The sequence below is a fragment of the Silurus meridionalis genome, chromosome 17 (assembly GCF_014805685.1).
Source record: "Silurus meridionalis isolate SWU-2019-XX chromosome 17, ASM1480568v1, whole genome shotgun sequence".
NCBI classification, from domain to species: Eukaryota; Metazoa; Chordata; class Actinopteri; order Siluriformes; family Siluridae; genus Silurus; species Silurus meridionalis.
The window spans coordinates 6,192,666-6,208,242 of NC_060900.1; the positions used below are offsets into that span (position 1 = coordinate 6,192,666).

At 41.3% G+C, this 15,577-nt stretch overlaps 1 protein-coding gene across 8 annotated transcripts in view; it reads right to left on the reverse strand.

Moving 5' to 3' along the window:
* Positions 1-15,577, reverse strand: part of prdm16 (PR domain containing 16) — a 167,676-nt gene that overhangs the window by 115,829 nt on the left and 36,270 nt on the right. The window contains exon 1 of one of the 8 annotated variants that reach the window (XM_046871247.1): positions 14,222-14,278. The exons of the other annotated variants lie outside the window; for them this stretch is intronic. Within the exon in view, the coding sequence (XP_046727203.1) occupies positions 14,222-14,234 (13 nt within the window). The 5' untranslated portion in view covers positions 14,235-14,278. Of the gene's footprint in view, positions 1-14,221; positions 14,279-15,577 lie in introns of those variants that run through there. 8 annotated transcript variants of the gene reach the window in all.

Sequence of the window (15,577 nt, forward strand, 5' to 3'; positions counted from 1 at the left end):
GGGCATGGACAAATATGGATCCGCATATTTCATTTGCCATGTTTTACGCTGAATGCCCTTCCTTCCCCTTATCCGGGCTTGGGACCGGCACTAAGAGTTACTTTAAATGGTGTAAATCATCTGGACACCAAACTGAACTTTTGCTAGGTTTCCACACGGACAGTTTTAATTGCCGGATGTGTGCATCATATCGGTTTTTGGTGTTTCACTTGAGACATAGCGCATCAGTGAAACAAATGTTTAGTGATTAAAAATTACTTTATTTCGCTGGAGTTTCTCTTTTTTTTATCTAAATAAACGTTGTGAATAAATGTGTGTTGCGTTAAAGGTTTTAATTTAGCCTCTTTTATATTTGTTTATTTATATTATTAATAGACAAAAATTTGTCAAAGAAATGTGCACTGCATTATTCATGCTTTAATAAATATTATACATTTTAGATAGATAGATAGATAGATAGATAGATAGATAGATAGATAGATAGATAGATAGATAGATAGATAGATAGATAGATAGATAGAAAAAGGAAATATGATTTTCAATTTAGTAGATAAACATAAATATGTATCTACTTTATCATACGTATATATACAAAAACAAACATTTCTATTTTATAGCTTCAAAAAAGTTTTACTGCAGCAAATTCTATTAACTAGACATGTCCAGCACCATTCCTTCACATGGTTCATCATTAGATTAATGTGTGTAGTTATCATCTCTTGACTGGCCTCTTCAAACCCCCTGAAGATGGAAAACCAAAGGCTTTTGAAATGACTGTCAGCTTTATTCCTGCCTGTTTCTGGCATTTGTTCCACTCAATCACAGCCACGACCATTTCCTGTCTGATCGTCTTACAGATAATAAGACCAAATGACCGTGTGGTCTGACGCCACGGCCAGTCATCTTCAAGCGCTCAGATAGTCACCTATGTTTATTGTCATTCTCGGTCTGACAGAATAATTGTGGTATTTAGCCATCGTGGTTATGGAGGTAAAAGCTGATCATTAAGACCAGGAGCCATGAAGTTACTGGAGATACCCGTGAGATTTGCCCAAGGCGCATTCTGCTGCTATCAGAGCATAAAAACGAATTGCAAATTGTGTTGGTTTAAATGTCAAGTATAAGGACAGCGACCACCTCCCTAACTCAGCGCCTTATATGGCATGGTTGCAGCTGTATTACTTTCACTGGAGATGGGTTTTCACTGGAGATGGGGATTACAAACGCAACAGCCACTTTCGCTTGTGTCCATGACAACAGCCATGCCAGTGCACACATATTGACTCAGTGTAATTTGTAGAAGCACCAGTGCAGTTTGCTATCCAAACACAGGACCAGCAATCAGAGCTAACTAGGCCGCAATTACGCCAGGAGTGCTTCCAATCAGCCACGACTCAGCCCCCTTGTGAGTGCTGCCAAGAACACAACTTTTATTGCTCTGAACTGTTTCCTTTCAAATTGAAATGCTATTTACTCATAAGCAACCTAAACCATGCTTTAATATATATATATATATATATATATATATATATATATATATATATATATATATATATATAAAATTCCTGTAAAAAGCTAAGGGGACTCAGTTTGAAAGCTTTTCCAGGCAATTGCACACGCAGACAAACACAGCTGTAAACATCAGAAAAACAGCATGATGCATGTACAATGCAGTGAGGAAGATTTGTTGATTTCTTTTTTTTCTCCAGCTTCCATCTTCTGTTTGGAAATGTTCATCAAGCTGAATATCCACTGCTCTAAATTGCTTTAACATGCCTTATAGATTTTGTCTTATGAAAAATATGTGACAGTACAACAATTAACAGACACTAAGCTGTAAAAAAAAAAAAAAAAAAAAGGCGTAACGTGAAGACTGGTGGCGAAGCCTCCCGACCCACAGGGATAGAGAGATCCAGGAAATGTATCTTATAAAAACCCACCCATAAAAAAGCGAGCGCTTTAAAAGAGATCCTGCGTCATCTTGTGATTCCGAGGGAAAAGAAACGCTTTCCCAATTTCTTTAATGATCAGACTTCACTGGAGTCTCAAAGCCTTCAGTGCAATTAACTGAAGAACATGTGGCCTAGTAGTAGCTTCTCCTTTTCACAGATCAATTAAAATTTTACAACCTTAGCCTATCTGGTGCTGTTTGCAAATCAAAAGTGTTTTCAAGCCCGTTAAAGTTCTCTCTCTCTCTCTCTCTCTCTCTCTCTCTCTCTCTCTCTCTCTCTCTCTCTCTCTCTCTCTCTCTCTCTCTCTCCCTTTCCTTTCTTTTGGCATCCAACCCATCAAGTACAATTTTCAACAAGCAAAGACAGGGTTGGAAAATCTATTAAACACTCCAGTTAAGGAGGCCTGCAGAAATACGCACTAAAAGTTAGCGATGTAATTGCGTATGTATTCGAGAGGCCAAAGTGTAATGCACAAGCAACCACCCGAGCTGTGAGCCTGAAATGCAATTTACAAGCTCTTATTCCTGCGCATTAAGAACGTGTTCCCGAGATCCGCCTATTTATATGATTTCACACCACAAGAAGGAGAAGAGGCATGAGCACGAGATGAAAACTCATCCATTCTACTGTGTTTTTTTTTTTTGACAATAAGAGCTTAAACATGCTCGGGGGGAAAGTGAAAAGCATTTTTCAAGGAACCTCAGCGACAGAACACAAAGCTGACATTTTGAACTGACTTGCTCTAGCAGCAGTTTATGCAGACTGGAGGTTTTTAGCACTGTCTCCTGTAGATGTTTGGATGGAAGAAGCGAGAGACAGATAGTGCCTTCCTCTGTGCCTCTCTATGTTTTCTCTCCCCCTCATACTGAACTATTTATCCTGATTACACCACGGCCGCCATCATTAATTCGCACCTTGGGGGTCCCCGCGCTCCTCTGAGCTCTGGTCACAATGAGGCGCTTGTTCAGGGTTTTTGTTATTCCAACGGAAACTACCGTGCTGCCCGGCCCCGCCACATGAAGGCTTCAGATTTATTTGATAAATTGTAAAAAAAAAAAAAAAAAGAGTGACGCTTTTAAACGGCTCCCTTTGTTGTAGTCGGGAGAGATACTGACACGCATGTACGCACACACAAACACACACACATGTAGGGAGATCCTTTGCTCTTCCTGAAGTTCTGGCCTTTAACAACTCTCTATGGGAAGAGTTGAGACCATGTGTGTGTGTGTGTGAATGGAATTCCATTACACACAATTTTTAATACTAGGGGAACGTGAGCACCGCGTGCATTCGTTTGAACTGAAAAGTCCAAATGAGGCATCTGTGTTCCCCGTTTCAGTGCACCGGGTGCAGTTTCCTCTCTGCTTGAACCCTGCACTCTTGTGTTTGCAGATGCCCTGCGCTAAATGAGATGTGAACAAGGGATCCTGCACTCAAATAAACAGCCTGATCTCAGCGGAGCTCTCGCATTTCCCCCCCACGCTCAGCGTGATAGCAGAAACGATCGTATTTAAACATGATAGCAGTTTTGCACACAGAACGTCATGCATGGTGATGTGATCAGTGGCTGAACTTTATAGGCCAGTCATTAACTTGGGCTCTTTTTCGTTTCAATATTAAGTAAATTGCTCTTTATCCTGAAGGTGATTTGTCAACAAGTTTTTTAATACAAAGTGTGTGCTGGGCTGAAGAAAAGGAAAAAACAGCTCTTCCTATGATGGGGGGGTCCTGGTATTTCTGGTAACAGCACTGACCAAAGTCATTCGAACGTGCCATGTGGTCCATTATTCTACTCGCGTACTTAATAATCCAGAAATGTGGTCCCACTTACAGAATTACTGCCATCATTAGAGCCACAACGGGAACCTTTTTTTCTTTTCTTTTTTTTCTTCTTCTTCTTTTTTTTTTTACCTGTTCTGCTTTAATCAGAGCTTTGATGATTTTATCTGGACTCAAAACTCTACTGCTCTTGTTTTAATATAGGAAGAAAAAAAACATGTGCCAGTAAAAAAAAAAAATCAAACACACACACACAGCAGGGATGAAATAGTGTGATCTTTTCCATGGCACAGTTATTTCGATTGACGCAACAACGTGTTCGGAAAAGGGGGCGCAAGGGACAGTTCGCTAGATTACTGAATATGCGTTCCAGAAAAACATGCACTGTTTCCCCTTGTAAAAGCAGCGGGAATTGTTTCCAAGTAACACTTAAAGTAGCAATATTGCCTCTCCAGTAAGGTGAGAGCCATGGGGCAGATTGAAACCAGGGGAGTTCCCTCATGCCTCTGAATTCGAAATGTCTTCAGTGTTTCAGATGCTCCTTATTGAAGGGGCCAGGCCTGAAATCTGCAAAGACCCAAATTACACGCAGACACAGGGTGAGTGTGTTTGTGTATACAGTGTCCAAGCCAGTTCAAACTCGGCAGTGTGTGCAGCCTCTCTCCACCTCGTCTGCTGGAGGAAGACAAACTGGCTGAAGAAAGTGCTAAAGGAATTGACCTTGACCACTGCGGCTGTTTGAACAGTCGATACACAATAAGTGCTAAAGGAGCGTGGCCGAGCTGTCGAGCCCACAGCCCGCTGCAGCCTGCCAGCGCTGGAAGAGCTGTACGAGATTCATTGTTACACGAAAGTGAAAATTTCCCTGACATTTTTAATGACCCGAAGCAGATCACTGCATACTTTTAGAAAGTGTGTGTTCATATCGAATTATAATAAGTAAAAAAAAAAAAAAACACTTACACAGTGAAAGATCATCAACAAAACCATAGCATGATGTGGTCAAAGCAGACCCACTGTCATCACCTCAAATATAAAAATAAAAATAAAATTTATTAATTAATTAAAAGTTGAAATCCTCCACCACCACATATATTTCCACATGTTCATTTATTAATATAACTTTTTAACTAAATAACTTTTTTATCCGGTTATACATTCATAGATTGATTCAATACTATTTAGTGTTCTGTGAAACCACTTCATGTTATGAAAACTATAAACATGAATTCCCTCCCTCATTTTTTTGATCTTTGCTGAAAAAAAAAAAAACTCGAGGCATTAGAAATGACCCTACGTCTCTCTGTTGTTGCTACATATTAAATTAACTCAAGATAAATAACACAATATCACTAGTTCAGTGAATAATTTTCATAATGATTAGCTTTTTTTTTGTTGGATGAATAAAGGAGAAAACGCCACGGAGCTGTGAGATAGCCCTATTTACGGTGCTGCGATCCGTAGCAGGATTTGTAACACCTTTTGCGTTTAATAGATGCATGGCATTAGAAGACTTAAAGAGTCTCAACAAAGCCTAATCAGTTACCACAATCATATTAGGGTCTGCAGGAGTGAGACGACTTGCATGCATGTGTGTGTGTGTGCGTGGGTGTGTGTGTGTGTGAGAGAAGGAGAGACAGAAAGAGAGAGACAAAGTAAGAGAAAGAGAGAGAGAGAGAGAGAGAGAGAGAGAGAAGGAGAGCATGTGCTGCTCCTGTCAGGCTCCTGATTGCCATTCTAGTCTGTGGCTCTCCCTGGGGAGTATCACGAGACCTTGCACAGACATTTATTAACACGACAGATTAATAGCGCTTGGGAAAAGACATTTTCAGAAACATGATAAATATTAATAATAATCAATACTAACTTACATTTGCCAAATTGAGTTGCAAACATCACCCAGGGAAAGGAGGGCAGAGGAGGGGGAGAAGTGAGAGAGAAAAAGAGAGAGAACCAGAAGGCTGGTTTGCTAATAAATGCCAGAAGGCTTCAGCCTGGTTAATGACAGAACAGCATATGCTCCACACACTCAGACATTGCTGCTGCTTTTCCTGGAGTGGAGCATGGCCTTGCCTGGCATTGCTTGTAAATCTTTGCTATAATAAAATAATACCACAGATTCTTTCAATCAAAGGATGAGGAGACTTTGCTTTGCGATACTACTTCATGTATGTGAATCATGAAAGATTAAAGCATAGACATATATACGTATAAAAAAATATATATAAGAAAAATTGGTTTATCACCACCCCAGAAATAAATAGACCATATTTAAATGTAAAATGTGACACCCTGATATACATGATGCACACCGTGCATTTTAAGTGCGTGCTTGTGTGAGCTGGCCCACTTTCAGAACGCTTTAGCTGTGTAAAGAAAACTCACTGAGGTGAGCAGTCCACTTCATCACTATTCCATCGGTTTTTCTCCCTGAGCTCTGACTTGGCTTCACCTCCTTTCCGCCCTCTCTTTCTCCTCATCTCTCTCTCTCGTTTCCTCGGGCCTTTACCGTTCCTGTGTTTCAGTGGGCACATTACCATTTTAGCCTCGGGCTCAGAGCGCAGCCTCACACAGCCGGACCAGTGACAGCTTATTCAGGAACAAATTCAACCTTTCCCCTCTGCCTTTACTCCACTCTCGTCTGCCTCCCTCCATAAGAATTCAAATTTGTTTGCACTTCCCAAATGCGCTCGGAGGAAACGCCGTTGCTCGTATTTAATTGCCAGGCTTACACAGCTCTCTCTGTGGAAAAGAAATCAGGGGGTGGACGAGGGCTGCCCAGAACTGTAACTGAACACTTGTCTAACCGAGCACTTCGCTAATGGCGCTAAAGGGACTACAGCAAGTAGACTGCGACTACCTCAGCACTATTATACAAGCATGCATCAGAAGCATGGAGGTTTTTTTTTCTCGAAGAAACTCGGTAAAAGAAGTGCACAAGTTCCCATCCGTGGAAAAATAAAAAGGGGCGTCCCAGAGGCTCCTGTATTAAAACAGCTTCATTTAGCAACCTACTGGGAATTGCTGCACAAGGGAAAGGTGGTGGTGGTGGGGGGACGACAAATACATTCGTTTTTATTAAAAGGAAAAGCCATTGGTTTGGCCTGCAACGGTATCTGAGTGGGGGAAATGATTTTCACCTCTGGCACAGGGAGCACTCCCTGGCTATACATCACCCGATTACTCCTCGACTGCCCCGGTCTTAGTCATTAGCTAGTGAATTAACGACAATCCACCATGCTATTAATCACACTGACAAAAGTGTTAGCATGCCACTGACCTGCTGCCGCACGGGGACACAAGCAAAGGGGGGTTGTTAGAGAGAGAACGCAAGGAAAGAGAGAGTAAGAGAGAGAGAGAGAGAGAGAGAGAGAGAGAGAGCAAGAGAGAGAGAGATGGAGTAAATTGGGGTAGAAGATGGAGGGGAAGGTACAGTGTCTAAGAGCTGATAAACAGCTAGACTAAAAAAAAAAAAAACGAGGACAGAATGAAATAATGGAGATGAATGGAAGAGTGGACTGTGGACTGGAATCACCTGAGCACTAGCACATGGATGCTTTTCACCATCCTCTGACTGTTTAAAGATCCCCCCCTCTGAGGTTTTTAAAAAATGCTGACTGGCCATAAAAGGAATTTATGGGGAATATGACAGAATTTGTGTTGCTTAATTCCTAAGTCGTTGCTTTCGGCAATGAAAATCTGTCGCTATCAGCAGATTCTTTATGGTGTTTAAGTTGTAAGGTAAAACATTGAAGAAACCTGCTAAGGGAAAAGTCACTCATATTCACACTGGAGACTCCTTACAAGAGGCGAAATAAATGTCATCGAATAGAAACATTAATAACAGTGTTTTTAAGGGGTAATGCTATAGAAACGGATGATATATATATATATATATATATATATATATATATATATATATATATATATATATATATATATATACACACACATTTTTTCTCATTCAGTGTTTGGCACAACGCAGTGCTTTTACCTCATACCTCATGCCAGTGGCAGAAAACCAAAAGCATGATGTCTTCTCATTTCTTAATTGAGTCTGTCTTAGCGAGACGTTTTTTTTATGTCTGTGGACTGAGGCGAGCAGGTCAAGTGAATTAGGTGAAGTCGCTCAATAAGCCGGCCGCAGCACTGGCCTGGCTAATCACGCTGTTCTGGCTCATTGAGCAGTCAGACTCGAGCTAAAGGAGCACAGGCTGGGGGCCGGACCGAGACACTGGGAGCTGAAAGAACAACCTCTTGTGGAACCACTTTTCTGTCCTTTCTCTCTGCACACACGTCCTTTCCCTTGCCCCCGACCCCCCTCTCTCTCTCTCATATCTATGTCCCCATATATTCTACACCTTTCTCCTATAGCCGGCATTCATAAATCACTAATCCAGCTGAGGATGACATTTATGGAGAAGTGACCACTCAATGGAAAGGCGGCTACATGAAATGTCACGGTGAGGGAGACACTGTTATTCTCTTATAGCGAAGAGATGGGAAAGCTGTTTTATTCATCACACTCTTCCTTCACCGCAGGCCAGTGGAGCTTATAAATGAAACAATAAAATGGAACGGGGATTCCATGGTGTGGGAGAAAGTTTCAGTCGTCAGAAGCCTGGAATCACAACTATACCTGACTGAAGTCCAGAACACAGTAAAGCAGACATAGCTGTAAAGCAACTGGAGCGACTTCAAAAATAACTTTACAGCGTATTATATTGTCAGTAAATGTTCATTGTCACACAAAAAAACCCCTGCTATCAACACACATTTCATGTTAGCACTAACACTCGTCATGGGATAAATGACTTAAGGCAGTTCCCTCCATTCCCTAATGTTCACATAAGCCAAGATGTTTATTAGAAAATATTTGCTATGCCTCAAATCTATGAGGAATATACCAGTTAAAAGCATTTCGATACATCTAGCATGATATCTTTGTTTCTTTCTTCTGATTCACAATAAAACTGCCTGCAGCCTCGGTTTGATTTATTCAGTCTGTCGATATTTTACACAGAATAATAAAAAGGCTAGAAAGACTGAGACGTCCAAATTAAGCAAACGCCATGTTTGATTAAACGATTATTAAGCGTCTGTATTTAGTTCTGTTTTAAGCGCAGCTAATCCACTTACCATCAAATCTAGTTTGATTTAATCCAGGATATTTTCACCGCATGTCAGAACCCACTACGGTAACATGGTATGATCAACTCGGATGGAATAGCCAGCATGATTAAAACTAAGGTTTCTTGTTTATATAAAAATTAGATAGCTGATAGGACAAAAGTGGAAATGTTTTTTTTTTTTAGAAAACAAATATGATTTTGAATAGAATGAAGATGAATAGATAGAAGCATAAAAAAAAAAAAAAAAATCTTTATTCTCTTACTACTCAGCTTTTCCTTTCACAAGCAACAATGACAAAAATCAATAAATCTATCAATTTGTTTCGATTTTCCCTGCTGAGTACCACCCCGGGCAAGTCTCTTGGCATTAATGTTTCTGTGCAAAGGAAGCCATGTTGTTCTACAGGGGGAAGGAAGCAGGGAAACAGATGCTTCGGCATGGTGAATGGTGACAAGTGCGTTCGAGAACAATGCAGCCAGCTCTCCTGCACAACAGACCTGAGAACCAGGCCGAGCAACAATCAGCTGCTACACAATGCTCGATACCCTCCCGACAAACAATGAGTCTGGCCCCAAGAATTCTGGGAAAGGGGCTCCGGCCTGCTTCTCCAGCCTTATGGGCCACCCGTGCTGTTATAGGCCTGAGACTGTGTGGTGCCACCATGCTATGTTCTGATCCCAAAAGTCGGTGTGGTGGATTTAATAGCAAGTCAACTCACTGTAGCAAGAACTATGATTATTAAAATAAAAACACTCCATTGCAAATACTGTGAGTGCAACAATATTTTAAATTTGTGGTTGAAAATTATTTTCAAGCCTGCTGTGAACATCATGTTGCATCACCCTTCCTAGCATTCACACCATTTGTTAATAGGCAAAGCATATGGTTTTAAACTGCAGCTTGGTTTATGCATAATAAAACAAGTTGCGCTTACATCTCTCTCATTTATCTGTGAACCATATCACAGACATCATTTGTGGAAAAAAAAAAATCAGAGACGTGAAAAATCAAGCTGCTGGAGATGACGTATTACGTTAATATATATATATATAATAGTTTGATATGTTTGCTAGCTCCAGGGTTTCCTAGCTAGCTAACGACTGGAGTGCTGGGTGCATCAGTTTAAAATATAGTGATGTACTGTATCTTGTTTTCATTTTTAAAGCATTACTTTGGGGTCTTAAGCATTAATCCAGCCCTATATTTGCATTAATGTTAGCCTATTCCACTGTGTACTTTATGTGAGTCACACTCTGTATGAGCAATGCACTTTCCTTACACATTTCTTAAGAAATTCTTAATACAATTTTTATTTTCCAATCATTCGGTTGAAGTTTGTCTTCCAATGACAAAATAATAATTAATGATCAATACTTTAACCAAATTGCTTTATAAATGTAAATCTTTAATAAAAAGATTATTTAATGTGATACTGAATAAAATAAATAGGAGGCCATAAGGACCTGTATCGCTGTCTTTAAATGCTTAATGGCCCTACTACACTTAATTAACATTCATTGGCTACATAGTGGATGTGACTTTATTAGATGCATGGACTCTTGTTGTGCCAGCTTCACACTCCCAGACATAAATAATGTCTTTTTAACCTTACAAAGATGAACAGCCTGAAAAAGGAGGAGGGGTTGTTGGGTTAGAGACAGGCAATTTTCTCCCCGTTTAAAAGCACCGGGCAAATTGCGTCGAATTCCACATAATTGGCTAGCAATTAGGGAGGTCGCCGGGTCGATGTGGGGAACAAATGGCGCTCTTTAAACGGAGGTGGTCCCTCGGTAATGTGAGCCGAGCCCCCTCTTTTGTCTCTGTTATCTGTGTCTCTGCTCACCGTGTGACATCTCGAACAACACGTCGTCGCTCTCTTGGGATGGTGGGGTGAACTATTAGTCATGATTCAGAAAGTCACAACCTCTCTCTCTCTCTCTCTCTCTCTCTCTCTCTAATTCTCTCTTTTTGGTACTCTTGAGACATTTTGTGATGACCGTTTGGGCACCCATTTATTAAATACCCTACTAGTCCACCAGGGCCTTTCTGCCTCAAAGCATTCGACATTCACTATAGGTAATTATGAGTCCCAAACAAATTTTTCCATTGAAAACAAATTAAATGCTGCTGTTTGTAAGGAAAGTATACCAATTAATAATTCATATATGACAAGATTCTGTCATTCATCTCTAGGTTACACTTTATCCAGGTCAAAGTCACAACATATCTGAAGTCTATCTTTGCAATGCTGGACATGATGTGGGAAAACCCATAAAAGTGGTGCACACACTTATACACTCATTCACACCTACAACAAAATGATTGCCTGTTGTTTAGTGGGAGGAGGAAACTGGACAAACCCTACAAACAATAACCCACAAGTTGAGGATTGGACCATGGACCCTGGAGGGACTATCCACTCCCCACACGATAGTATTGTTTAGTATAATTTTTCCGTCTAGTGTATGATGGGAAAAAAAATCTGCAAATTATTAAAGCGTTGAGTTGCTCACAGTAGTGTATTGAACAAAGCTTGATCAGTATTGATCATACATACACACACATACACACACATACAGGGAAATCTTGAAAAGCTTGATCCCAGAAATGTCGATATGGAAAATATAAAAGCAAGTACACACACAGTGTTTGTGTGTGTGTGTGTGTGTGTGTGTGTGTGTGTGTGTGTGTGTGTGCATTCCTTTTAGCATCTTTGAAGAAACTGAGATTGTTTGATTCAAACTCAGATTATTACTTGCTTATCAGCTTCCCATAATTAAGTTGTTTTGTCTCGGCTTAATAGATCTGGGAGTAAAAGCTGAGGATAGCGGCGCAGATGAACAGCTTGGATCACGGAGGAAAGGGCCGGACGAGGCGAGTGCACAAATAAAGCCTGTCTAAACATTCCAGAGAACAAACAAATAATAGCTGACAATCAGTGCACTGCACAGCACTAATAAACATGCTTCCACTTCAGCACTGCTACTTTGCAACAGCAGACTTTTTTTATATGCAGATATTACAAAGATATTTAGCATTATTCAGTACGGTCTAATCTCCACTATACTAACTGAATGAGTAAGAACGAACTTTACTACATTTCCACATGACGATCAATTAAGATGATTTCATTAACCTTGCAATTATGTCAGTGGAAAAAAGCACTATTGAGGTGATTGCTTAGTAATTAAGGCATTGGACTTTGGCTCTGAAGGTCTTCATTTCAATTTCCAGCCACACCCAGCTGACACTCCTGGGCCCCTGAGCAAGGCCCTTAAACCCATAGCTGCTTAGTTGTATGAATAAGGTAAATGTAAGTCACTCTGGATAAGGGCATTTGCCAAATGCCATAAATGTAATGTACAGGTAGTTTTATGATTTGATATATTTTTAGGGTGTATGCTAACATTCATTCTAAGAATATAAAGTGTATAAGTTGATGCAAATAAATTTTAAACTTTTTAAAGCAACTATCTGTATGCTAGCCATGCCCATTTTTTATATACCAAAAAGATCTGCTTCAAGTTGCACGCCTAATTGCTAAAGGGGAGATTTTATTACTAGTTATAGTGGTGTGCATTGCTCGTTGTGTAGGCTGTTTGAATGTTTAAGTCGATATGATCATATCTGAGTAAAGTAAAAAAAAAACAAGATCAGAAAGATACCGTAACCTCTCAGTGGCCCAGCATTTCCTAAAACAGGAAAAAAACAGCGCCACAAAGGATGCAATGTGTAACAGAATGGAAAGAAGTAGTGGCCTATCAAAGAGTAGTATGGGAACAGGAAAGGGGAGATTTCAATGACACAATGTCTCTCTCTCTCACTCTCTGGTGTGACATTATAAGGGACATTCAACTACGCTCTGCCCATAGATCAGTAGGCACTGCTGAAAATCGAGGGAAGGGACGAGGACGAGGACGTGACATGGGAAAAGAGAGTGGGAGAGAAAATGAATGTGACAGTGGGAGATGATGAAGGCAGACGAGAAAGCGAAAGAAGGGGAGCAAAGGCCACGTCTGACTTCCCTCCAGATAACGTGTGGCACAATTAGACATCCTCGACAACTTCCATTATGCCTGATCAAATATTTATCGCACTTTCCAGATGATGTCGTCCTCGCTGTCGCCTCATTTGCATAACAAATGGGAAAGACACTTAACAAGCGAGTGGAAGATGGGGGGGGTTGCTTGGGGGGATTTAAAGCGCAAGATAACGGGAGCGATAGATGGAGAAAGAACGAGAGGAGGTGTCAAAGTTCTGTTCAGGCTCCCTCCATTTCATTTGGAAAACGACAAACGCCTCTGTCATCAAAAGTGCCTGAGGGAGTTTGAGGGTTTTGAGGGGCACTGGCAACCAGTGAACAAGGATGGCTAGCTGATGCTACCTCACAGAGCTATTAATCATTTTTGCATTGGGAAAACCGGCAGTAAATTGAGCTCATCAGTCTCGATATTAACCAGGAATCAAGGTACAAGGACGGCGAGGAGGCGGAGGAATCCTAATGGCAGACTCTTTTTTTTATTCATTTTATTTTCCTATCAAGATGCCAAGACCTGACAACACTGGGGTGTAAATCACTGAGTGCAAATAGTTTCTAAAAGAGGTTTATTTCACAACTCGAATTCAGTGTCCTGGCCCAGAGCTGTTCCTTATAACTGCTTTACCACAGCCCTGGGCTGTAGAGAAAGCAGGAGAAATGAAAGAGCAGGGACTGGGGGTTAAAGGTGACCAAGCCTCCTGACAGGACAGATGGAGAGGAGGACAGACATAACGAGAGAATGAAGAACGAGCACCTCCACTCAGCGCTGACAGCCCTGCGGACGGGATATGGATGACTCTCTGACGCGCAGGCATCAAACAGCCACCAACGTAGATAAAACCAACAAAGGTGTGGGAGTGCAATAAGTACAGGGAAAGAAAGAGCGAAAGGAGGAGGGGGTAAAAAAAAAAAAAAAGAGAAAAGCGTGGGAGAACGGGGAAGAAATCAAATGATCTTGGCCTCCCTGTCTTACATTTGTTTTGCTTGTCAGGAGGAGGAGAAGCTGTGCATGACTCAGGACTGTAAATCACATGCAATCGGTCAAATGATAATACCACAGTAATCTTCTGCTGCTCTGCCTTGCTGACAACTAAATGAAAGGCCTCCAAGATATCCAAGCAAAGAAAAAAAAAAAAGGTTCACCTTTGGCATTGATGAAGTTGATGCGACAATATGTTGGTTTTTATTAGGAAACCAACTCATGCGGTTGGCATGAGTCATACAAACAACGCTGCATAGAAACATGCCTTTGAACAGAACAACTGCCTGGTCATGAACTCAACACACTCTGACAACTCGATTTGAAATAAAAACTTACCAAAAGAAGACATGATCTTAGATCGTCCTGTTCTAATACGTGTCCAGTTCACATGAACTCCCGTCACCAATTAACTGAGCTAGTGTGTCTAATAATCGCTCGCTCTCTTAAACACACACACATTCTGAGATAGGGGCTATGCTAGTGAGGAAGGCCTCTCTGGCCAGTCAACGCTGCTAACGTGAAAGAATGTCAGTGTCAGAGATAGGATGAGTGCAGGAGGACAATGGTGCAAGGGAAAGGACACTTTTCAGAGGTCAAGCTGAGAGAGAGAAAGTCAAGCACAATCCTTAGATCTAGGTGAGAAAGGGCAAGTCGTGTATGTGTGTGTGTGTGAGGTTTTTTTCTTGCTAGCTCCCGGTTTAAGTGAAAAATATCTCCACTGCAATTGTATTCTTTATTCGATTTTATTCTTTATGCTATTCTTGACTTTGGCCAAATGTCAAAGAAAGACTACGGAGTGTAAAGTAACAGGAGTGTATGAGTTGCGATAATGTCAAATTATGGGTTGAACAATGTGTGTATGTGTGTGTGTGAGAGTGAGTGTATGTGTAAAGTGTGTATTGTGTGTGTAGGAGGCTGGCAGAGTCTCTGTGTCCCCTCCACCCCACCCGCGCTGGCACACATGAGGCAGCTTTGCTCTCCAGATGCAGCCAGCATTCCTTTGATAGGATGATACAGGGGTTGGGGACTAAAGCTGTTCCATATGACACTCCTCACATGGCTCTGTCCGACCACCTCTCTTTCTATCTCTCCCTCTCTCGCTCTCTCTCTCTCTCTCTCTGTGGGGGAAGAGGGAGGATTTCATAGGCACAACAAGGGGTTTGTGATGACAGGGGCCAGGCCTTGTCACACACCAAAGGATCTGTGTGTCTTTATCTGCTTTAGCTCGCCCACCATGGAGTGAGGAACGAGAAAAAGAGAAGTATAGAAAGAGAGAGGGGAATGATCTGTGAAACGGCAGAATGAGAATAAACTCTTTGAGTTTTCTGAGGAAGATGAAACTGCGGCGAGTGATCTAAGCGTTTCTTGTTCTTGCTAAAAAGTTCATGCATTGATGTATGAAGAGATGCAGTGATCCTCGTCTTTGTGTTCATCTTGTGTCCACTAGACCGATTCAATCCTCCTCTCGTCCATGCTCCTTACCTTTTCCCACTTTTCTCCTCTCTTGACCTCCTGGGTGGGCTGTGAATTTTTTTTTCACCCCCCCTCTTCCTTCCCTTCTTATATTTTTTCAAGTGCTGCACTAGTAGGTAGGAGTTTAATCCCTCTCTAATTCCTGAAGCTGATTGGGTTTACAGGGCCATGGATCAGGCGTGTAGGCCAGTCCCGCACACGGTGCCTGAAGAGACAGGA